This window comes from Anopheles coluzzii, chromosome 3 (genome assembly GCF_943734685.1).
Source record: "Anopheles coluzzii chromosome 3, AcolN3, whole genome shotgun sequence".
NCBI classification, from domain to species: domain Eukaryota; kingdom Metazoa; phylum Arthropoda; class Insecta; order Diptera; family Culicidae; genus Anopheles; species Anopheles coluzzii.
The window spans coordinates 41,694,341-41,718,703 of NC_064671.1; the positions used below are offsets into that span (position 1 = coordinate 41,694,341).

The following is a 24,363-nucleotide window of genomic DNA, read 5'->3' on the forward strand; positions in this document are numbered from 1 at the left end:
CTGATGTTTCACTTGCTCACTAGCTCATTTGGCGTATTCGATCATTCGCCTCTGTTTCTTTCTGGGAAACGATGATCCGGATCTTTAAAAAACTGGTGCATGTTTCATTCGGTTAATGTACTCATCCGGATTATTTGAACGAATCAGGATCTGATCTTACATCACTAGTCAGAACCGATTTGTCTTTCCAATGGACTATCGAGTTTTCCTGGTTCAAGTTATCAATCATGTTTTATTTATTTATTGTTTATTTTCATTATTTTCAATGCCTTTATTATTTAAACTGAAACGATTAAATTTTGCCGCTTCTTCTGTTGGTATCTGTTGGTAACTGGTTAGGGCTGAAATACAGTTGCCAGCAATAAAGTTACATATATTTTAATTGCTACTGTATCTTAAACAAAAGACATTCAAGGTTAAAAAACATCGTATTTTGGAATGGCTATTTAGGCTTTTTCAATAGCTGATTTTTTAATGTATATACACAAATCAACACGCTGATATTTTTATAATGTTCTCTTTCTTTATCTTAAAATTCTTTTTCAATTTTACTGTCTGAATTATTTTTAAGTTTTAAGACACACTTTACTTTTTAACGCGCATTAATGTAGAATTGTCAAGGATTAAAGTACAGTATTTCCTCAAGTTACACGAATAATGCGTTCCGAAGAGTTTTACGGAACTCGAGTTTCCACGTAAATATCACCTTTTCCAGTCAAAATATAGTTAATAAACAGTTAATTTACTTATAGTACTTATGTGCCTTCAATTACTTATTTCAAATAATTCCATTAGTAATTTTATGTAGAAGTTTAGTAGCTTTAGTGATTCCATTTTTTAGCACAAAGACGCATTATTTTTCATTTATCGATTATGTATATAAAAATGTGCCAAATTGACATAGGAATAGTAAAAAAACGCGTTGCTAGAATTCGGGAAAAATTGGATATGTGCCGTTCCTGAGGTGTAGTCGTCAACTTACTTAACTTATCAGCATGCACGAAATGGGTACAAATCCAGTATGGACCCTGCCTCTCAAACATAGTAGCGTTTACCGTTCTATCGATAAACTATTATGTAACTGATAGCCATACCCATTACTGATAGCCAAACCCTTGACAAACAACGGTTGAGAAGCCAAAAAGGAAAATATGTATGTGGAACATAATAGATACCCTGAACTCTATTATGTTCCACATACATATTTTCCTCTTTGGCTTCTCATGCCTTTCTTGCTATCATTGCAAAAAAGCCAAACAAACAAGTTTGCCCCCAAAAAGCGCACCAATAGATGATACTGATAATATCGCAGCTATGAATGGAAATAGAAGCTATCTCTTCTCTTCTCGCTGATTTAAATCGTTCGCTCCTGAAAAGATAATAAGCTTTTGTTCATTAATTTATGTATGAAACACAATCTCCTAGATGTCAATCACTCTACTTCTCCAATCAATACCACGACAGCACCAAACTGTATTTCGAAACCGGTCACCAATGCGTTGAGCCCATCGACAACAAGTTCATTGTCGTTGAGAACGATTTTGGCGATGGGAAAGATATGATATAGGACAAAGCACACTATAAAAGCAGGTGCAAAACGGCTATTCCGATCAGTTTCGATCTACATACGAATCACGCCTCATCATAAAGATGAGAATCTTTTCAACAGTGATATTAGCGTTCGCTTTAGTGTGTTGTGTCCTCGGTGGAAAGCTTGTGTCTGTTAGCGATGATGAGCTCGAGGCACGTCGCTACGTTGAGCAAGTCGATGAAGAAATTTTATCTCGTCGAAATGTTGGCACGGAAGCCGAATGGGCCTACGAGTCAGATATCAATGAGGATAATTTGATGGTGAAAAATGAGGTGGCTGCAGCGAATGCTGTGTTCCTGAAAGTAAGTGACGCAGATCAGTGATTGGTTGCATAAGTGATAGAATTTGGGTTTGTTTTGTCTTCGTGTAGGAAGTGGCCAACACGCTAAACAAGTACGAGTATGAAAGCTTCAGTGATGAGGATTTGAAGCGGAAAATCCGTAAGCTTACCAAGCTGGGCTATTCCGTGCTGCCGGAGGATACGTTTGCCGAAATGTTGGACGCGATCAATCGAATGCAGGAAAATTACGCAAAGGTAAAGGTGTGTGACTATCGCGATAACAGCAAGTGTGATTTGGCACTCGAGCCGGAGCTGACCGAGATTATGGCTACGAGTCGTGATCCGGAGGAGCTGAAGTACTATTGGCAGCAGTGGTACGATGCGGCTGGTGCACCAACGAGAGATGACTTTCAGAAATACGTTGATCTCAATGGAGTTGCGGCAAGAATGAACAGTTGAGTGTAGATGACCATTTAATTATTATGTTGAAAATCTAATTATATGAACTCTCTGATTCGTTCAGATTATGCATCGGGTGCGGAATATTGGCTAAGCGCGTACGAAGATGATACGTTTGAAGAGCAAGTCGATGCTGTGATCGAGGAGCTGCGTCCCCTGTACGAACAAATTCATGCCAACGTTCGTTACCAGCTGCGAAAGTATTATGGTGAGAATGTGGTGTCAGAGAAGGGACCAATTCCGATGCACTTGCTAGGCAACATGTGGGCACAGAAGTGGGGCAACATTGCAGATATTACCAGCCCATTCCCGGACCGTCAGCTGCTTGATGTGACGGAGGAGATGGTACGCCAAGGATACAACCCGATTCAGATGTTCGAAATGGGCGATAAGTTCTTCCAATCGATGAATATGACCAAGCTGCCAGCGTAAGTATCTTGTATCAAAACATAAAACATCCAGAATACAAAATTAATTGCTTTTTAATCATAGTACCTTCTGGGAGAAAAGTATTCTCGAAAAACCGGACGATGGTAGAGATCTGGTATGTCATGCCAGTGCCTGGGAGTTCTCGAAAACGGATGACGTGCGCATTAAGCAATGCACACGTGTAACGATGGAACAGTTTTTCACGGTGCACCACGAGCTGGGACATGTGCAGTACTTCTTGCAGTACCAGCACCTTCCAAGCATGTACCGTGATGGAGCTAATCCTGGCTTCCATGAGGCCGTCGGTGATGTTCTATCGTTGTCTGTTTCCACCCCGAAACATTTGGAAAAGATTGGACTGTTGAAGGACTACGTCGAAGATGAGGAATCGAAGCTGAACCAGTTTTATGGTTCTGCACTGAACAAACTGGTGTTCCTGCCGTTTGCTTACACCCTGGATAAGTACCGGTGGGGAATCTTCCGTGGTGATATCAAGCCCGAGGAGTATAACTGCAAGTTCTGGGAGATGCGCTCGAAGTTCTCGGGTGTTGAGCCTCCGGTAGTTCGTTCGGAATCAGATTTAGATGCACCGGCCAAGTACCACGTATCGGCTGATGTTGAGTATCTGCGATATTTCGTGTCATTCATCATTCAGTTCCAGTTCCACCGAGCTGCTTGCGAAAAGGCGGGAGAGTATGTGAAAGGAGACCCTGAGAAGACGTTGAACAACTGTGACATCTACCAGAGTGTTGAGGCGGGTAATGCCATCAAGGCTATGCTGGAGCTGGGATCATCGAAGCCGTGGCCAGATGCAATGGAGGTCCTTACTGGGGAGCGTCGCATGAGTGCCGATGCGTTGATTGAATACTTCCGGCCATTGTACGATTGGTTGGTGATAGAAAACGAACGCATTGGAGCACATGTCGGATGGGAAAATACCACAAGTAAGACCATATTAAATTTTAGCAGGGTTTGTATTTTATTGAACGAATTGTATATTTCTTTCAGTGTGCGTCTCATAGAATGGATCGTGTCTGATAGATGTGCTTCATGGCAAGCAAAACGTTTTTATTGCGATCATAAGCAACCAACGCTAGCAAATACACGGTCGATGAATAAATGTCCAGTAGCTTCTTTCAATTATTTTTCCAAGCTTTACAAATCCATGACTGTACCCGGGATACTTTTCCGCTCGCACATACTCAAAATACCCTCCGAACGTATTGCGCTGACCAATCAATCCACTCTGGACGCCCTTCGGAAGTGAATAGTACGAATCAACTCCATGGGGCACGTCGCCGGTGTACAGGAGATTGTATCCACCGGTGAACAGGAACTGTTTGCTTTGAAGATTCTGAAACGTAACGATCGTTTCTCCGTTCACCTGTCGCTGAGCCAGCCTCCAGGTACTGGCAAAGCCGCTGCTCTTCGATGCCACCACGTACCGGTTGTCGTTTTCGCCCTGATCGACGATCTCGCTTGGGACCAGAAATTCATGCGTTTTGTTGTTGACGATTGCGTAACAGCACGAGTTAAGTAGGCTGCCCGAGGGATGTCCATAGTGTACTGTCAGACAGAGCACTAGCAGCGAATACAGTGATGCTTTGTGCATGGCAGTCACACTTTGCTGTACGTACAATTGTCTCCAAATTGGTTTATATGCCTTTAGAAACCTTCTATTTCAAGGCGAAAGGAGGATTTTTGTTTGTTCATACCGAACTATGCCGATTATTTGAGATGCAACTTGTGCGCTTTGACAACAATAGCATACCGAGGCGCTTACAAAAAAAAATGCGATCCTTTCATACCGAGTCCCGCCACGTCGTTACTTCTAAGCCTATAAATAGCGTGAATCATTGACAGCTTCATTTGCAACGGACGGCATCTCGTCCCACTTTGCATAAAAGCACATTTGGAAGAGTGTCCGGAGTGTAAATTACAATTGCAACCATATCTCTCGCACTCCCCGTGGATGGCCCTTGGCACGCGCTCGCCGGACAGTGTAACCGTTTCACGGTCACTCGGAAGAATGTTCCTGTGGCCTGGCCGATCTGGGCCTGTGTACATGCCGCAGGGTCATAAAAATTGGTTGACAGTTTTCGTTGTTGTGACCACGACGAACGTGGAAGCACACATGAGACACAAGGGGTAGTTCCGATATTGTGGTTGTTTAAAACCGCAGAAAGAATCTCATTGTTCCGTGGCGTTCCGGTGGGGATAGGTCGGTTTGCTATCACGTATCGCACACCGGCCGGGTTCCCAGCGGTTTCCCACGCGTGTAAGCCCCCGTATGCGTATGACCTGTATCTACAACGGCCTGATACGGGTAGGTCGGGCTGGGGGAGCCGGTGTATATTGTTAGTTCGTACTGGCGTTTTGCTGGCCTCCCCCTCCCTTCTTCTTTTGTGCTTTGAGTCATGCGCACCGTGAGCGGTTAGGTTTAATTTTCATTAACATGCGCTCTCCATATGCTGAATGCTTCCATTCTTATCTCATCTACCCTCGCGACCATGGTGTGTGGAGACTGATGGAGATGGAGACGGTGGACTTGCTGGTGGTGCGTAAGTATACCCTCCCTGGAGTACTGTACTGACTCAACTCAAACCTACACACACACATGCTGATTCGTAAGAACGGCGGCTAGAAGTTACCATCTCCCGTGTCGTATCAGTGTCTATCAGCGGTGCTGAATGCACGGTTGGCAGTGTAATTGTTTTCCATCCCCCTTTCGTGTGCAAGTGAGAACGCGACAAATGACCATGTGAGGTTGGCACGAGGGAGGCTAAGAAGCGAGCGAGTATGCCCCACCGAGGTACTGCCGTTTCACTTTGACACTTAATTTGAATACCATTAGAGGGAACTCCGTTACACAGCGGGAGGATAGCGAACGTGAACAGAAGGGGAAATGGTTAACGGGTTGGGTTGGAAAACAAAATTTCCCGCTGTAAACAGTACAGCACAATTGGTTTGATTGCTTGGTTGGGACCTGCTGACTTCCGACTGGGGCAGGTGTGGACCACGGGTGGCTTGCAACGTATGACGCGGAACCGATAGGATTGCAAACTCGGGAGCTTTCAGTTTCGTTCGGTAGCTCGTCGCGGATGGACAATTTCGTAAGAATCCCTTTTCGGTGGTGGAAGTACACGGTGCTGATTGGGAATTAAAGGATGAAGGATTAATAGTCATCAGATTACAGGGTGCGTGTGTTCCGTAGAACTTTGTTTTATAGTTTGCGCATTGATTTTGTGTGTTATTAATCGAAAGTGAGTGCTTTATTGTATTAATGAACAAGTGTCTTCAACTGTGAAATATCTAGTTAATATTTATTTAAATATGGCACCGAAGAGTGTTAAAAGTATTTGAATGCTTATAAGAATAATTAAGTTAGGTGTATGAATGAAATGCGCATTGCTTGATAACATAGAAATGTTGGATTTGAAACTAAAGTTGTAACAAAGAGTTCAATGGAGTAAAAGCAAGGAAATATAAATTTTAGGCCTTCCATTTTTTCAGCTTTCTTCTTCTTGAAGTATAAGTTATGAATTGTTTTAACGTATGCCTACAGTGTTACAGTTCATGTGGGCAGAGGAATATTTTAAAACCAAGTGAAAGTGAAAACGTAACCATTGCAGAAACCCTTACCTACATGCAATTAGCATAATCCGCCCGAAAACAACGCCCTTAAATTGCCTTCTTAACATATGCACACAGCACGACATTACACAATGTTGAAGCTGCTGATAAAGTGCACCATCGGTGCGTTGTTTGCCCTACAATCGATCCATTGTGAGGCTGATCCACAGCTTAACCTTCCACCTTTGGCACCGCCGGGTCTGGAAGGGCGTCGGCCCGTGACATTTCCCAACGGGGAAGCATCGCCGACGCGTGTACCGCTCGGTGTGGATGGTGTCGTCAGTGGGGATGGTAGCAGTGTGCACGATCGGAGTAGAAGTGAGCGCTTTGGTCCACCGTACGATGGGGATGACGATGAAGAAGACGAACGTCCGAACTATCCCGCCCAGCAACCGGAAGGACGCGCGAATGATTACGATAGGCGAGATCGTGAGGACTCGGTAAGACATCATTAATGATTGGAGAATCAAGATTTTAGTGTATCATTTCATTTTATTACACCACTCTAGCCTTACTCCTACAACGATCGCAACAGGTACGGTGGGGATCGTGGCTACGATCGCAATCAAAACCGTGAACGATATCCAGGCGATCGTAGTCCAAATCCGTACGTTTCTGATGTAGACAATCCATTGCTGTATCGGGATGGAGGCGATCGCAATCGGAACAGGTACGTGTCCGATGTGGAGAATCCACTGCTTTACCGCGATCGGACACCGTACAATCCGAGCCGGGACGATGACGATCGTAACCGGTACAATCCCAACGCAAGACCGTATAATCCAAACGATCCTAGCTTTGGAGGACGCAATCCACCCGATCCAAACTATCGTGGGCCAGGGCAGCATGATCCAAACTACCGTGATCAAGGGTTCCGAGAGCCTGGTCAACGGTTTCCGGGCGATGATCGTACCCGGTATCCGGACGATCCTAACTATCCGTACCGCAGCCCGGAAGAGGAACGATTCCGCATCGAGAACGAGCGGCGGTTTCGGGCGGAAACAGAAAAGCTACGAGTTTTTCTCACGGAGATCGATCGGAAAAGCTCACTGGAGTGTTCGTTGAATGTGGCGGCGCAGTGGAACTTTGAGACAAACATCAACGATGCAACGCAGGTGGAAGCGGTAAGTCACAGGGGCTGAAGGAGTGTGGGTATGTGTGCGTACGTTCTAAGGTCAAACAGAAATCCAACGGTACCCAGTAAACGGTAGCGCTTGAATGTGTTTTTGTTTTGCGGAAAGATAACTGTCGGTCGGTTGGTAGGTGAACAATTTCCCAGCGAAATACCGCAGAAAAAGAGAGGAAATGAGATGTGAGAAAACTGTGGTCTGTTGTGGTGCGCGAGATTTGACATTGACATAGGGCGACGATTAGTGACATCTGGGTGGGAGGGGAGGTAGTTCACAAGTAATCAAGAAGGTGGTTTAGTGTGCGGTTGGTTTATGACCGTACCCCTTAAGGTTAAGATTATTTAAGATGCAAAAATAAGCATTGTTTGGCTGTTGACAAGTGCATGGCGTTTGAATCATGCCAAACAAACCAACCGATGAAGTTAAGCTTGAATGGCAAAGTTCAACTGTCGTACGTTTTGCTTCTAAAAATACGGAATGTTTTGAATTGTCAAGGCATTTTTAAAATGCATCAGATTTCTCAAAGAAAAAAGTCTCAACGTTTTTGAAAACAGTTCAAGGCCAAATGAAAAGCTATCAGTACACAATGACCTCGTTCGCTTGCAACACAAACCTGACCTAATTAACAATTTAAACATATTTGTGTCACTCTTGTTTGCAGCTTGCTGCTCAGCAACGGTACAACGACTTCCAGCGCCTGCTGTGGGATCAAATGCGCCGAATAGACCAGACGAAAATCTTCGACGACAAGCTGTACCGTCAGGTGCGTCTTATGTCAATCATTGGCCCAAGTGCGCTGCCCCCGGATCAGCTCGATCGGGTAAGTTATCTTAGCAGTCGTGTGCAAAAGCGTGATTTACAATCCTAAAATCGCATTTTTCCCACGCGTGCAGTACAATAGAATCGTGAACGATATGCTGGCCATCTTTAACGGTGCCACCATCTGCGCGTACGAGCAACCGTTCGAGTGTGGACTACGCCTTCAACCCCATCTGAAAGATGTGAGTGAACAAAGCGTTGGTGGTCACGTGAGAATCGTTGAATAGTCAATTACTGTGTTTTTGTTTTTGCTTTTTTGCGTAGATAATGGCAAAGAGTCGCGATTGGAATGAGCTGCAGTACACTTGGCTCGAGTGGCGTCGAAAATCGGGCCGCAACATGCGAGATCTCTTCGAGCAGTTGGTCGACCTTACGAACGATGCTGGGCGTGTTAATAGTAAGTAGCACGGTTTTAAACTATCGATAGAAGCAGGCTGTAATTGAGGACACTTTACGTTTAATGACGTACCGTAGACTTTACTGATGCCGCCGCCTACTGGACGTTCCCGTATGAGTCACGCAATTTTCGCGAGGAAATGGAACAGGTGTGGCGCGAGATACTCCCGCTGTACGAGATGATTCATGCGTACGTGCGCCGCAAGCTGCGCGAATTCTACGGTCCGGATAAGATCAACAAAAATGCACCCCTTCCGGACCACATACTGGGTGATATGTATGGGCAGAGCTGGCAGAACATCCTGGACATTGTGATACCGTACCCGGGCCGTAGCTTTCTCGAGGTAACTCCAGAAATGCAAAAGCAGGGCTACAATCCGCTGGTTATGTTCCAGATCGCGGAAGAGTTCTTCGTGTCGATGAATATGTCCGCAATGCCACCGGACTTTTGGGCGTCATCCATCTTGACGCAACCGCCAGACCGACCGATCCTGTGCCAACCGTCTTCGTGGGACTTTTGCACCGGAAAGGACTACCGCGTCAAGATGTGTACGCAGGTGACGCACAAAGATTTCATTACCGTGCACCACGAGCTGGCGCACATACAGTACTTTCTGAACTATCGTAACAATCCGAAGGTGTTCCGCGATGGAGCTAATCCAGGTAAGGGGACGTGGGGGAAAGCGACACGCCAGAACAGATCATTGCCAGACGGTTTAATGATGTGCGCTGTCTTTTCGATGCAGGTTTCCATGAAGCGATCGGTGATGCAATCTCGCTCTCTGTCGCCTCGCCGAAGCATTTGCAAAATCTGGGCCTCGTCCAGAAGTCCGTCGATGATACGGCGCACGACATAAACTTCCTGTTTTCGCTCGCGATGGAAAAGGTAGTGTTTTTACCGTTTGCGCTCGCCCTTGAAGCGTGGCGGTATGACGTCTTCAGCAAGCGCGTCCGCAAGGAGCAGTACAACTGCCACTGGTGGCTGCTGAGGTAAGTTGTTTGCGATGGAACCATGAAAGGAAAATTGTTGTGGAAGTGGAGCTTGGTGTGCTTTTTCCTCTCCCGGTAGTGGACTAATTGGCCTTAACTGCTCTCTATTTTCATTCCAATCGTGTCGTCGCTGGTAGGGAGGAGTATGGCGGGGTTAAACCACCGGTACTCCGGTCCGAACTTGACTTTGACCCTGGTGCAAAGTATCACGTGGCAGCAAACATCCCGTACATCAAGTAAGTGCATTTTTTTAATTATTTTAATTTAATGCTATGATTGTGTGTTTCCGTCATTTCTAAAGATAGTGGCTCATTATAGTCATATCATATAGCATAGTCATATCGTAGCTGAAAGCATAATTATGTGGTTTAATAATTCGTATTATTCAGTACAGAGGAATTGATTTTATTGAACAAATGTACGGTGGCTCTACGGTGTACCTGTTGAATACACGTCGTGAAGGTTTTTACTAATTGTAAACTTGTAAAAAAAATCAGCAGCTGATCCAAATACTTTTTTATGGCTATTCTTACATTTTAATATTTTATGAATATTCCATTCATTACTGACACTCAATACCACATGCCCACTCGGTACACTTCGGCCGGGCGGGCCGACCGAGTCTTCCAAATTCCGTTTGAACCCTTCACCGAATACATTTATTGCACATTAAAAAGTGTTAATATAGTATGTAAATATGTATTGGTAAATACACAAAAATTAAACATATGTCTGAAATGATTTTTGTGTAATATTGGCTTTTACAGTACTAGTCAGCTATTTTGTATGGAGTTTGACACTCGGCGGCTGAAATCTTGTCAACACTCCATAGAAAACCACACTCGACACTAGCTTTAGTATTTCAGCCTAGATTATTTCAGCCTGAAACATATGTAAAAAAACGCCAAATTGTCACGGGCGCGATCAGGATAGCTCATGAAGACTTGATTTATTACGTCAAGAAAGATTAAAAATAGCTTTGATCGACATGTTTTAGTTTAAAGTACTGTTACTCATTTCAAACAAAAAAAAAAAAAGAAAACAAAACAATTTTTAAATCTATCTATTTCGTACACAATTGCTCAAAATCCAATATGGCAGACCTTAACTGTCCAATGAATACAACCAGGATGACGTTTATTGTTCCATTGACAGTGAATTAATGGGTAGTAAACATGAATAATATTTCTTTTTTTTATTCAGGAGGGACGACTTTGCCGTATTGCTAACATTTCATTTGTACTAAATTGAAATTTTCATTTAGAAGGAACGGCTTCGGTGGTATTGCCTAAAGATGCACAAGTTATCCTTCTTTATAATGATACACAAATACGAATACAAAGAAAAATACCGTATAATCAAAACTGCCGTTCAAACTGTAAAATTTAAGAAATATTTTCTTCAGGCTGGTACTGAGGGGCGCAAAAATAGCTTTACCTTTATTTGATTGTATTTTGTTTTTCACTTGGATGTTTAATCGCTTTTTTTTATTTCCCGCGATTTTCTCCCTTTTTCCTGTTTTATTTCATCGCGTAAACATCTAACAGTTCGTTGGGATATTATAATTGTTCCAACATCGTATTTGAGAATGAATAACGACACTTTTTTGGTTAAAAAACACCAAAATCACATAGACGGGTAAAAACCATGGAATTGAAATGCAATTTATGAAAAAGTTATGATGATAATTACATAATTGACTATTTTTGCTATCGAAATAATGAATTTAAACAGTATAACTGTTAAAATGATGTAAAACTAAGTGTAAAAAAGTGTTTTTCTAACTTATTTTTTTAACCAAATACTATAAAACACGGTACGATCAAAAATTATTACATGATTGACAGCAAATTCTTTGATATTGTTTGTATAGGTACATTTTGTTTACTTGGGGCAGTCCAAATGGAAATTGAACTGCAGTCAAGTATTATCTCATCGCACCAGCTTACCTTTGATGGTGATAGTGATGTACAAATTCATCAGCTATCATTAAATAGCGATCTGGAAGCAAAGTTACATTATATAGGTAAAACATATGTTTTATTCATGATGTTTATGTATTAGTTTTAATTTTATGTTGTCCTACTGACTACCTGTATGTAAAAGAAAAACTAATCACCACTATGGAACAAATTCATGATCGATTGCGACACATTTATCCTGTTTCTGAATTGTTGTGGTCGTTTTCAATACCAAATTTTACCAAATAAAAGAAAATACCCTCACCAATTATAAAGGCATTTATATCCCTTTCAATAAAGCAAACCTTACACCAAACCGTGTATTAGTACAGTGATGAATGAAAATAAAACACGGATGTTTTGTAACTCCGACCGGCCGTGCTTAATCCGCTCAGAAACTCGATCTCGTTTCGAAACGACGGAGCATACACAACCGAGCGAGCTGTCAAAAATGATCATTTTGCTCACCGATCGCCGGAGCACCGACCGACGGCCAATACCCCCCCCCCCCCCTCCGCCGTTATTCCTTGCGAAAGCTTTCCACCCGTCCAGGGGAATGGTTTCGTGGCGCAGCAGCGCGCACTGTAGGATTTCCCTTTTACTCGGCCCGGGCTAAACGGGTTATTACCGTATACGATGCGCATCGGTACGCTCGTGTCTGGATGGGTTGCATCAACCGTCCGCCGCTGCATGTGCATACACTTTCTCGTCCATACGTTGGAGTATGGCGGTGCCGCGTTACAAAACCCGATCGCTACCGGGCTTCTCGAATTCGCGCAATCGCCACATCGATGTCTAACATTTGCTCATTATCTTGCGCAAAATTGCTCCTGCGCTCGATAGGTAATGCGTGAGCAAGAGAGGCACAGAGAGGTGTGCTGCGTGTCTTGGCGGCCAAAATTTCAACATTTCGCCTCACTGACCAGACTGTTACGCCCGATGGGGGCAAATTGATAGGAAGTTTTAGTGAATCATAGCTATACGGTACGGTATTGCTTCATAGTTGGCTTGAAATGGGTGCAATTTGGTAGAGCTTGAAGGTTCCGGATTAAAATTGAAGCAACCACGGGGCGATAAATGAGACAAAAAAGAGAGATAGATAAAAAAACACACACTCGAACGCATCGAGTTGTTTGTGGTGTAATCATAATGCGCATAATTTGGTGCCGGTTTGGTGACGAAAGCGCGGGCACGGGATGCTTGTGTCTTGCGCAATCGGTTGTGCGGGTGCTCTTGTAGGAAAAGCGCGCCATGCATTTTCGGTGGCTTTTTGTTTGTGTTTTTTTTTTCTTCTACAAAATAGCTAATAAGATTGTTTTTAATTTTTCCGCCTTTGTGGTTGTATGCTACCACCAAGACTGCTTCCCTCTTAAGCTCGCCTATGTTCGGAGTAAAAGTCAGCAATGAAAAGCGTGAAAAGATCATTAAAGGCTGCACGGTGTGGTGGGTTTTTTTATAATCACATTTTTTTATTTCATTTTTTCCTTTCTTTTTTACGTCGTAAACAGAGCAAAGAAAAACATTTTTAAAAAACAAAAAAAAAACATAAACAACAATCAATGCGTATGAGCACGAGCGCAAAGCTAAGAAAAACCATGATCAGTATACATTTGAGCTGGCCTGTTTCCTGTGGTTTGATTTTGGGATGCGTTTTTCTATAACTTTTACTGCTTCGTTGCTTCGTCGCAGCTGCTGTAGCTAAAGCGGCGTTCCTTCTCTTTTTTCTACTTCTTCTTCTTTTTTACTTCGAACGAGTTTGCGTTGGAGTTGGGGCGGTGGCTAGAATAAAACAAAAAATCTTGAAATGTTCGGCACTTCGATATTTACACCAATCTTCGTCTTCTTCTTCTTCTTGTTCTGCTTCCCCAAAAGGGAGAAGTGCCCCGGCAAAGGGGTGGAGTGGTGAATCGGAACCAGGAACTAATCAGCGCACCGGTCGCCCAACTTTCCTAGCCTTTTCCTTTCGGGCACTTCCCTTGCCTTCCTTTCCATTTTTTTTAGTTTGTTCGTTGCGCAGCTAAGCATTTTGGTATTTCAGTTTGCTACTGTTGTTCGCGGGTTTTTTAAAAATCTATATAACAAGAAAACAATGCTGAATGTGGGATGGATGGTGCAGTTGCAGAGAATTGCTAGGTTTGGTTTGCTCCGCATTCCCGCACAACACATTCGTCTATGAGCATTTGGCGGGCTAATGCCAGTGGGACAGATGGGCTTTCTCTGTCCAAAAATGAAACCAAAAAAAAATCGTTGCCCGTCTCCGGAAGTTGACTGTGTCTGCCCCTGTAGCAGAGGTAGGAACGTTGTGTGTTTTTCTGTTAATGTGAAACACTTGAGCTGAACAGTCGCTTTCCGGTGATGGGCAGTGGTTTTTTCCTCTCTCTCTCTCTTGGGACCAGACTAAAGCACCAATTCCTTTCCTTCCCGCCATTGTTATAGGGTAGAACGATCCAGAGTTGTGTGATTTTGCGCGCTGTGTGAAAGGGCACAACAGCTGAAGCTCGCTTCTTCTTTCGCTGGACGGGTCAACCGGATGAATCAGTGTGACCGGGACGTTTCCCGCCAAACCAAGGCGTCAAGTTGACCCCGATCTGTGCTGAAACGCTCCAGCAAAGCAGCGAAAGGTTGAGGCTTGCTCCAGCAGCGTCGTACATCCCACGCGAACAGCGATCGCACAATCACGCACTCTCCGGCTCATCCAGCAGATGTTCGTAGATGGTCGTTCGGTTGATCAGTTTTTCGACATTACTTTACAGAGCTGGTTGGCTTGCTGTTGTGCTAGATGAATCTTTGAGCTAGTTGTCAGTTGTCAGTCGAGCAGTCGAGATGACGGATTATGCTGCTTGGGGGGAGATGTTGGAGTTGGGGAGGTATGCTAGCAACTAAGATCACAAGTTTTGCGATATAAATAATGAAATGATGGGAGCTCTTCTTCGCTTAGTGATGAGAACCGAAGTCGTGATGTTCGCTCAGACCCTCGGAGTGGACCTCCTCGTGGTGGTGATGGTGCTCCTCCTCGTGGTGAACCGGCACGTGGACCGGAACCTTGACCGGGTACGGCACTGGCTTCTCGACCTCATAGGGGACGTGCTTCTCGATCTCAACCGGGACCGGACGCTCGACCGGAACCTTCACGGGGTAGGGCACGTGCTTCTCGACCGGGACCGGGATGTGCTTCTCGACCGGGTAGGGCTGCGGGACTGGGACCTTCACCGGGACTGGCACGGGCTTGTCAACGTGCACCGGCACGGGGCGATCGTACGGGACATGCACTGGGTACGGGACCTTCTTGATGACCTCATACGGCACTGGCTTCTCCACCGGGACCGGGACTGGCTTCTCAACATGGACCGGGACTGGGCGATCGACTGGCACATGGACTGGGTAGTGGACGATCTTCTCAACCGGGTACGGCTTCTCAACGTGCACTGGGACCTTGACCGGGTACGGGACCTTCTTCTCAACTGGGTACGGAGCTGGGACATGGACCTTCACCGGGACCGGGACCTTCTTCTCGACTGGGTAGGGAGCGGGCACGTACACCTTGACCGGGACGGGACGATCGTACGGAACGTGGACTGGGTACGGGACCTTCTTCTCAACCGGGTACGGGGCTGGGACGTGCACTGGCACCTTGACGATCTCCTTGACCGGGTAGTGGACAGTCTTGTAGACTGGGTAGGGCTTCGGCACTCCAACCTTCACCGGGACGGGCACATGCTTCTCCACTGGCACTGGGATGTGCTTCTCCACTGGGTACGGGACCGGGACCTTCTTGACGACGGTCAGAGTCTTTTCCTCGTGGGTTTCGAAGTGAGGCACCTCATGGTGTTCCTCGTATCCACCGAAGCTACCGGTCCAGCCGTGCAGTCCACGCTTGTCCTGTTTCTTGTCATCGAGCGCCTGAGTTTCGGCCGCCTTGCTGTCATCTACTTTGGCTTCAGCCACTGGTTTCTTTTCATCTTCAGCCGATGCGAAAAGCACCAGGGCTAGCAGGCAGACAACGCCCTACAGGGGAAGGAAAGAAGCGTTGAAGAATGGAAACGTTAGCTTGATGTACTGAGCAAAATTCGGAGGAACTATCGGACTAATTTCCCAATGCATCCTCTTCAACAATAGGTTGAATGGAACACTTTTCCCACAAAAAGAGCCCCCGGAAGCCCAACGACCTTGCTTGAATCGGTAATGTTTACACGATCATGCTTCAATTAGACTGCTCAAACAATGTTGATCTTCAAGCAGGCATGAAAAAAAACAACAACACCAGTATTCCTCAAGAAGATGAACATGGGTGCAAAGCAGAGTTAACGATGATGCGAAGATGACGGAGAGTGAGAGAGCAATGCCTGTTAATTAAATGGAAAGGAATGTTTCCGTTCCAAATGAAACGAAAGTTGAAGTTGTGTTTGCACCACCGAGCAGGCACGGAAGCGTGAAAGGGAAACGGGAAGGCCAATTTAGAGATGCCTGCGTTCATTTCGTTTCGAAAGTTTTGGGCAAAAGAAAAGAGTGTGCAAACTCATCGGAATGGTTTTGTGCTGCGCTTAAGCGGGCAAGCTACTTTGGGCAGGAGATTTAATCTCGTTCTTTAAACGGAGCCTGGAGTGTTCAAATTCGTAAAGATGTATTGGGGATGTATTCGGTAAACAGCTCAAGAACTGTCGATAAATGCACTCTGTAGAGGTAATACGAGGCTAGTACGATGATCTATGTTCCCGACTGGGCAACTCCCTGGAGCACTACTTCACTGTGAACAATCATTGTACACTGTAATCACAAATTCACATCAAACATCTTCAACTTTCTTGCAACCCATCAAAGTTCTTTGCAATCACACTGCTGCACTGGGACGGGCAAATGTTTACCCAAAAATGATCTTGCAACTACAACTTCACTGCAGCGAATCTAGTGCCTTCACAAAACTGCACCTCCTTTAGAAGGGTTGAAGAAATCACTGTGTTTTTGTTTTGCTTACCAACAATTTCATATTTAATCCGAGCGAACTGTGTTCTGTAAAACAAGCAAGTAGACAACTGATGGTGAGTTTGGCGCTGTCGATGGTTTTTATACAGACGGGTTTCTCCACCGGGCACCACTCCGAAGCCAACCAGCTCATCGCCCAGGTTCACCCCACTAGTTCACCTCCACCATCGTATCTTTTCCACACTCTTCTTTCTCCACCTCCCCCTGGTAGTTCGGATCGTTCCGAACGAGCCTTCGCGTTCGTTCGGTGGCTTCAAGCGTTACGCTTCCCGAGCCACCGGAGACAGTTGGAGGAGCGGGTCTGGTGGCAGGGATGGTGAATGTGGATTATAGTGCTCCGACACACCTCCCTCCCAAACGTCGCTGCTTGTTTTTTTTTTTCGATCTACCGATAGAAAGAGAGTGAATAACGTCATTTTCACGCCACCGGTCGGTTGGCCCCCTTTTTTCCATCCTCCTCCTCCGTCCCCGCTGCCCCTCGGTAGCGCCATTTCCAGCCCATTACCCGTGTGGCCATTTTCCTTTGCCTTCTTCGTCCGCCAGGCGCACACCCGAAAGCGCACGGCCGGCCCCTTGGTGACGACTTCTTTTCCTCGGGCAACCCCCTACACCGTGGACGGACGGTCGTATGTGTGTGTGAATGATTTTTTGATATATTTTTGTTGTTGTTGTTGCTGCGGCAACTATCTCGCTCACTTTGGTTTCGCTTTTCCTACTGGCGAGTGCGCTATTCGGCAGTGGTTTGGGTTTGGGGCAGTGTGCTGATTCTACGATTCATTACTACTCCCCGCATTTTCTCACCACCCCCCTCCCTATTACACTCGTTCATGTTGGTGTAAAATTTGATGATTTCAACCCTCGCCCGCTCCGGTACGTCACACAAGGGGAGGGCAAAGAAAAGCCTTGGAGCCTTCGAGAAAGACGGCCGAAACATATGATCCATGGCTGACCGCGCTGTTGGTGAACCGCGGAACGGGCATCCCGCGATTGTTGGCTAGGCTGATGGGGGAGTAGGAGAGCGAGGGGAGGGGGGAAACATACGTAAAACTGAGCAGTGAACCAAGCCCATAAGCCTCCCCCTCGTTGCAGCACGCCGTCGTAACCGGCCGTATGCATAAAGTTTTCCGATCCGACCGAGCGGTCGCGTAAGGCATTGTGATGGTTGCCAGTGACGGTTGCATTTTTACAGCTGTACCCGGTAGAAACGGGTTGTTGCGGGTGTTGCGGAGTGCAGTGGGCAGTGTTGAGTAGTGATTTTTGCACCTCACACCTCACTGTGATGCGCACGGCTTCCTGCATGTGCATGCTCATCGAGATGATGGTGGAAAATTCACTTCAATCGTGCATTTGGGGGATCATCTACCGGTATAATTAATCGATCGATCATTAGGTTCGGCTTGATTTGATTATTCAGTACACTGTGTTGGGTTGTTTTAAAAGAAATCAATATTTATTATATATATCTGTACAACGATCCTTGAGGAAGCTTAGAGATAAACGGTTAACGTAGAATACGCAGAAGAAATGTATTCGCGTGAAAAATTTCGACTCGGTGGAATTAAATCAATTTTAATTGAAAAAATTCAATCAATCAGTAAACGAAAGGCCGATAAAAAACTCAGTACCAAAATGAAAACAATAATTAAACAATTTCAATCAGTTTGCGCCACATTGGTTTCTAGATTAAACCACCACAAAAAGAAGTTCTCTTATTTTCCGGCCTCACATCCGAATCCATTTCCCCCTGTACCGATTGCGTCAAGGTATTGCTTTTTTTTGTTCGCCTCTTTGTAGTGTGTTTTTGCTGGTTGCGCGTTTGCCTTCGGCCGAGCGCATCCGTCTTGGATTATGAATTCTATTGCTTTCCGCAACCGGCGAGATTGCAGGAAAGCTAACGGCCTTCCGAAACGTTGGACGGTTGGAAAACCCCCGTCTCCAACGAGCGAGCAGCGCGTACCACCAGCGCCAGTCGCAGCGTTTAATGCAATCACTAGCTTTCGATCAAAGAAACGTGCGTCCCCTAGCGCGGTGGGCTTTGGTCGGTTGGTGAAACACTCTTTTCGGGAGGATCGCCCTAGCAGGCCGAAAAACGATGCGGCTTACACAAACCTGCCGGCAATTAGACGTCTGGCGCGAAGAAAAAGAACACAGAAAAAAGAACCAAACTAATGCTGTATGGAGTAAATTATATATAGATAAATTAATGGCGAAAATATGGCTGAGGTTTTGCAAAATAAAAGAAAGGCAAGCAAACAACGAGCTGAAACAGAGTGTAGTGCTGCCAACCGATCTAAAATGGTTACTTTTTTTACGACGCTGTGGAGTAAAGTAAAGTAAAATAATCATCCATCTCTCTCTCTTTTCCCTTCGATAAAGTTAAGTAAAAGTACAACAATAAAGAGAAATGTGTAAAAGCCCGTACCGCACGCGGCTAGCTGATGCGACCAATGTATCCACCGGTGATGTATGCAATCGATTTGCCGATCGAGCCTTGCAAGGTACATAAGGAACGGTAGCAGAAGAGCAAAAAAACCTACGATTTGCGAGTAAATAGGAAGCCAAGTCAATATGTGTATGTCTGTGTGTGTGTTAGGGGTGGAACCAAGATGGCGAAAAAAAAATAAAATGCAACTACAAAAAAATTGGCAAACTGCCTACAGTTTTCCGCGACTGCCTGCCAACGAGCGCGAGCGTGCACGTTTGTGTGCGTATTTGTTGCTAGCATTGTTGCTCGTGGTGAGTTACCTTTTCCGCCCAATACACGCGTGTCAACGAACCGGACCTCGGCTAGTACCACAGGACGGCTAAATCCTACGGAAGTTTAGTAATAATCTAGCTTGCAACCAGCATACTATGGTTAATGTGTTATGGACCTGAACAGCCGCAACAGCATCACTAAGAAAGCGTAATTGATTTAAGGTGCAATTTTGGGCGAGCAAACCAAACATGCATGCGGGCCGAATGGTTCGACGGTAATCGCTGTTGAGGTTATGCGTGTTGTTCGGTTAACACACGCTTACATCGTCATGTAATTCATGGGAGTCAAAGAGGTTGCTTGATAAAGTAGCTTGATTTTCGACCATCATCGGTGATACAACAGTGATAGCATCCATGGGCAGGAAGCAGGATTCCGTGGGTGGATGTTGATAAAAATCTTTAAATCTCATAATACACAGCGGTGTTAAAATTCATACTTTTTTTTGGTTACGCTACGCTGCCATCAACCGACCGACATAGTTCACCCTGTGACATACCTCCACCGAGCAGAATGTATGTTTATTTGATTCGATTATCTCACACGGCTGCATTGGTCGAGTATGGTTCGCGTCATGTTGCGCTGTGTTTGCTGCACCATACTCCGAATTGCATGGGACGGGCGCACAGATGTCGATCGATGCATGGCGAAGCATCATTACTCGGTGCAGCCCATCAGAGGTGTCACATAAATCATCATAATTACTATTGTGTTTCGCTGCTGGCGCTGTTGATGGAATACTTCGTGCTACCCCGCAACGCCTTTGCATGGAGCAGTCGGTAGAAATGTGATGGTTGACTTGAAGGTGGAGAGCTTGATGTGTGCTCCAAAGACAACTTGTGTCAAGATCTGTTACAGAGAGATAGTATATTTTCTTTATGTGTTGAGTGTAGTGAGAATTTTATCTGTAGGATGTCACAAATGTGATGGAGTTGTGTAGGATTTTTTATGGATTTATTTTACCATGGGTTAAAACTCCCAAATAAATGAGAAGTATTTTTATTTGTAATCTTCTTTTTTGGTATTTATTAATAGAAATCATATGAATAATCTTAAATATCTGGCGGTCAGTCAACCATTTGCAATAGATTGAAATTTTAAGGGAAATTCGAAACTATTACTGAATTTGAATAAATAAATAAATAGATAAAAAGTCTTTGATCATCATCAACTCATAAGAGGCGATAGCGTTAATTAGAGACAACACATATTGCCGCTTTGGTAATATTAGCCCTTTATTATTAAAATATAATAGTTTCCAATGCTAAACTCTTCATAACTCTACTATTTATTGTACTAGTCTGTATTGAGTCTAGATTGATCATATTGAACATAATTTCAAATCTCACCCAGATCATCCTCCCAAGACAAAGCAAACACGTTCGAATGGTGTGTCTATTTTTGCAGACACAGATGTATGTATCTTTAAAACGGCAGCAACTTTTCAACAAACCCAATTGTATCGCTTCAACCATAATTGAGATTTCTTACTGGCAGTCAGATAAAAAGAAGAAAAATAATATGCGTTACCAAAAGCTCCCATGTCTAGGCTGCCTAATACTAATGCTCGCGATGAGTGTCAAAAACAACAACGAAACCATCACGCAATTAGTTGCATCTGACGACAGCTAAAGTGAAGAATTAAACCCTAATGCACACCGGTCTGGCGTTGCAGAACAATAGAGGTACAGTGGAGTGAAACATTGCCCACGAAACATTTCCCATATCATCTCCAGCGAAAAACCAACACCTGAACACGCGCAAAGCCGACCTAATAGGGAGCTAAAATTGAACAATTTCCAACACGGTTGCAGGTCGCGTTTTGTGTATTTGTGCTGCTACGTGAATTTAATAATTTGTCTGATTGCACACACAATTTACCGTACATTTTAAGTGAGCTTTCACACATTCTGTCTTTTCATCACCAGTGCCTTGCCGTCTGTGTGTCCCTTTGCACGATTAATTAGCAAGATATAGGTTATACGGTTATGGGTCTTGATGATAGATTTTTATTATGCAACAATGCCGAAGCGTATTTTCCTTTTCTTCATTTCTGCTGCAAACGGTGGTCGTTGTTGTGGTTGCGTTTCTGCTTCTGCACTTTTTGTTACTTCTCCACCTCCTTCTTCTTTTTTGTACATCCACTTTGCCCCAGGCTCGGCCAGCCAAACACTCTTCATTGCCCCGCACGCCTAATGGCTTTATACCTTTCCCATCCGTCCTGGAGGGCGCACGCACAGCATGCGGCCATCCGCCGGCCCGGAGGGGCTATTGCAGGACGGCGCTAGTGTGGTTACTTCTTGCAATACATATTTTGTTGTACTGCCCACCTCATCTCCCTTGTCGACGAAGCGTCTTTTTGCCTGCAAGATCAGTATTGTTTTTTTTTTTTTTCGAGGCCGCACTGTGGCCCAACAGTGAGAAAATCGACGCAAAAAATAAGACGCTGGCACACATTATGCTACCGTCGGCCGTAGGTCAATCGCTGGCGTGCTATCATGTTGGGGAGACTATCGAGATGGCAAGGGAGGGGGCATCATGAAGCCATGAAGTCATAATGAACGTGCGCCCAAGTGGTAGGGCACGCGTGCGACGTACGACCGGGCCGGACACTAGGTAAGTTGGCCAAATGGCGTTGACCTGCTATGCTTTCACTTTTCACGGTGGGCGAATAGAAGTGGCGGAAAAAATGCATTCCTACCATGCAATTCCATAAACCAGAGTGTTGAGTGCGTGCAAAGGAGAAGGCATAGTATGTAAGGACGTAGATAAATTGTTTAGATCTGCTCTAAATTGTGTTTTTTCTTACTTTTTTGTTTTAAACTCGATTTTTTTATGTGTTTTTATTTGCTCATGAGCTGCACAATCCACCCATCACTGTGATACATCTCTCACCCGTGCCGCACCGGAAGGGACTGTGAAGCTACTAATCGATAAGATGGTAAGAGCCCGAACGGCACTGAAGCTACGTTTCACGTTTCAACGGCATCGGCTGCTGCGAAGAGTTGTCGTCAAACCTTCCCTAGCCTCAATTGCCTCGGGGAAATAGTGGATTGGAAGCTGTGAGCACACGACACTAGAGAGGTTTGATCTGTAGCATAAAGCCCACCCGACATGACGAACGGCGCGGCACCGTGTTTGCAAAGTCTGTCCTCCCTCCCTTTGCTTAGTGCCTAGTGCCGTGCTTAGCGCCGTTGGGAACGCTAGCTGAGATGAGATAGAAAATAAACACACACCAAAAAACTAGGTCGATCAGTATTTGGAGCAATGGCATGAAATGGAACCACCGGCGACCCACCGACTTGATGAATTGGGTAGGGTTCGTCGCTTTTCGGGTGGCATGTGTTGCGACCCGGGCATTGAAGTCTTTCGTTTCGACGCGGCGGCTGTAGGCCAATGTTTACTATTATTTGGGCTTACGTAAACAAAAAGGGATTATGGTGGGTTGTTGTGTAGCATCGTGGCGTGGTCGATGATTGACAGCGTTTTGGATGCGATTTGAGGTTTTGCAACAAATGCCAGCGTAGAATGTAAAAAAGGGAGAGTGATATAAAAAAATAGTACCACCACAAAGCTTTAATTTCTTTACGCCAGATTTTCGGCGCCAATGCTTTGTGCCAATGATCGCTGCAGCACCTTGTTTTTCTTTGTGTGATTCAATAAAAGATTTGTTACGAATTTCCTCTCCACAAGTCCTTCAAATGTCGGTGCGGGACAGCCTTGTGTGGGTCATCCGATCAATGAGTGAAATGTAGCACCTCCGCTATACGACCGTTGTCCCTGTACGGATGCACTTGGTACACATCAAATCCCACAGCACACCCGCACGTGCACACACGCGGTTGATGCGGTTGAGTAATGTGGTTTCCGCTCGCGGTTTCTTTTCTGTTTGTTTGTTTTCGCTCAAAAATTGAGTGACCGAATTTATGCCCCCTCACATCATTACATAAAACAATGACCGCAACAACAATCCTTTAGCTGACTGAGTGGAGAATTTGTGCAGGAAATTGGAATGCAATTTTGTAAGTGATTTAAAAAAATAGATTTTATTAAATAGCTGTCAAAAAATGGTTTGCTTTGCCCAAACATCGTTTTAACCCTTAACATATTTGAGTAAAAACATAGAAGAAACAAAAATCCTCAAAAAATCATCCGGTAGATTATAGCCCAATCAACAGTCTCCTTGACAGAGGTCAGTATAAAATTTCACTTGCTACGGTTGAGCGGTTTAGCTGCTCGATGCAGATAGATGATGCTTCCACACTCATCACTACACCACGGTCAGCATCGATTGTCCGTAAGAATTAGTAACTCTTTTTCGAACGGTTGTTGCCTTGACGATGGACATCCCTTGTAGGCCGACGAAGCAAAACCAAAAAAAAAAGCAAAAAGCCTTTTCCCTCCCACTCTATTCCATTGCCACCACCTTTCCGCAGCGCATCTTGTCCCATCTCTTTTCCTTCAACTTACTCAAGTGACTGCACGATTGTATCTGCACAAATTGTCGAAGCACACTTTTCGATTCGATGTAAGCAACTCACGCAACGCATCGCAAGTCAATTAAATTTATTATTTTTCCTCCTATTCCTCCTCCACCACTACTGGCGACCCCGCTTTTGCTGCCTTTCTCAAGCTCTTAGCTGCCCTGTCAACGGAGTAACATAGTTTTCGCTGTTGTTCGCTTTACACCTCGAACGGGTGAGCAGCTAGCGAAGATGCTCCGGCCAACTCGCTGGTAAGGCCCGTGATTTTGGATTTAGTGGCTGATTTTATGGAGGAAAATAGGCCCCGTCTAGTCAGTTTCGACCACCCATTTTTTCGTTATCGCACGACTGCACCGCCGCACCTGCTATAAATTAAACCACGGCCGATTAAAAGAAAAGCGAAGGAAAATCGAAAAACATTTGCGCACACACACACACACCCACAGAGCACATTAC

At 45.0% G+C, this 24,363-nt stretch overlaps 3 protein-coding genes across 10 annotated transcripts in view; 2 read left to right on the forward strand and 1 right to left on the reverse strand.

Annotated features, from left to right (window-relative positions):
- Window positions 1-1,598: 1,598 nt before the first annotated feature.
- Window positions 1,599-3,899, forward strand: LOC120959553 (angiotensin-converting enzyme-like). The gene is made up of 5 exons (XM_040383020.2): window positions 1,599-1,893; window positions 1,962-2,325; window positions 2,395-2,758; window positions 2,823-3,703; window positions 3,768-3,899. The coding sequence occupies exons 1-5, from the start codon at window positions 1,651-1,653 to the stop codon at window positions 3,779-3,781; spliced, it is 1,866 nt and encodes a 621-aa protein (XP_040238954.2). The 5' UTR covers window positions 1,599-1,650; the 3' UTR covers window positions 3,782-3,899.
- A 1,832-nt stretch (window positions 3,900-5,731) lies between these two features.
- Window positions 5,732-24,363, forward strand: part of LOC120959551 (angiotensin-converting enzyme) — a 73,357-nt gene continuing 54,725 nt past the window's right edge. The window contains exons 1-9 of one of the 5 annotated variants that reach the window (XM_040383017.2): window positions 5,732-5,872; window positions 6,273-6,832; window positions 6,902-7,516; window positions 8,184-8,342; window positions 8,416-8,523; window positions 8,606-8,738; window positions 8,816-9,400; window positions 9,484-9,727; window positions 9,865-9,963. In XM_040383017.2, coding sequence (XP_040238951.2) covers window positions 6,461-6,832; window positions 6,902-7,516; window positions 8,184-8,342; window positions 8,416-8,523; window positions 8,606-8,738; window positions 8,816-9,400; window positions 9,484-9,727; window positions 9,865-9,963 — 2,315 coding nt within the window. In that variant the 5' untranslated portion in view covers window positions 5,732-5,872; window positions 6,273-6,460. Of the gene's footprint in view, window positions 6,023-6,272; window positions 6,833-6,901; window positions 7,517-8,183; window positions 8,343-8,415; window positions 8,524-8,605; window positions 8,739-8,815; window positions 9,401-9,483; window positions 9,728-9,864; window positions 9,964-24,363 lie in introns of all 5 variants that reach the window. The other 4 variants (XM_040383014.2, XM_040383015.2, XM_040383018.2 and 1 more) reach the window with 4 other exon arrangements.
- LOC120959559 (uncharacterized) overlaps window positions 13,133-24,363 on the reverse strand; it is a 47,974-nt gene continuing 36,743 nt past the window's right edge. For 2 of the 4 annotated variants that reach the window (XM_049609681.1, XM_049609680.1), the window contains exon 4: window positions 13,133-14,892. In XM_049609681.1, coding sequence (XP_049465638.1) covers window positions 14,623-14,892 — 270 coding nt within the window. In that variant the 3' untranslated portion in view covers window positions 13,133-14,622. Of the gene's footprint in view, window positions 15,694-16,660; window positions 16,779-24,363 lie in introns of those variants that run through there. The other 2 variants (XM_040383022.2, XM_049609679.1) reach the window with 2 other exon arrangements.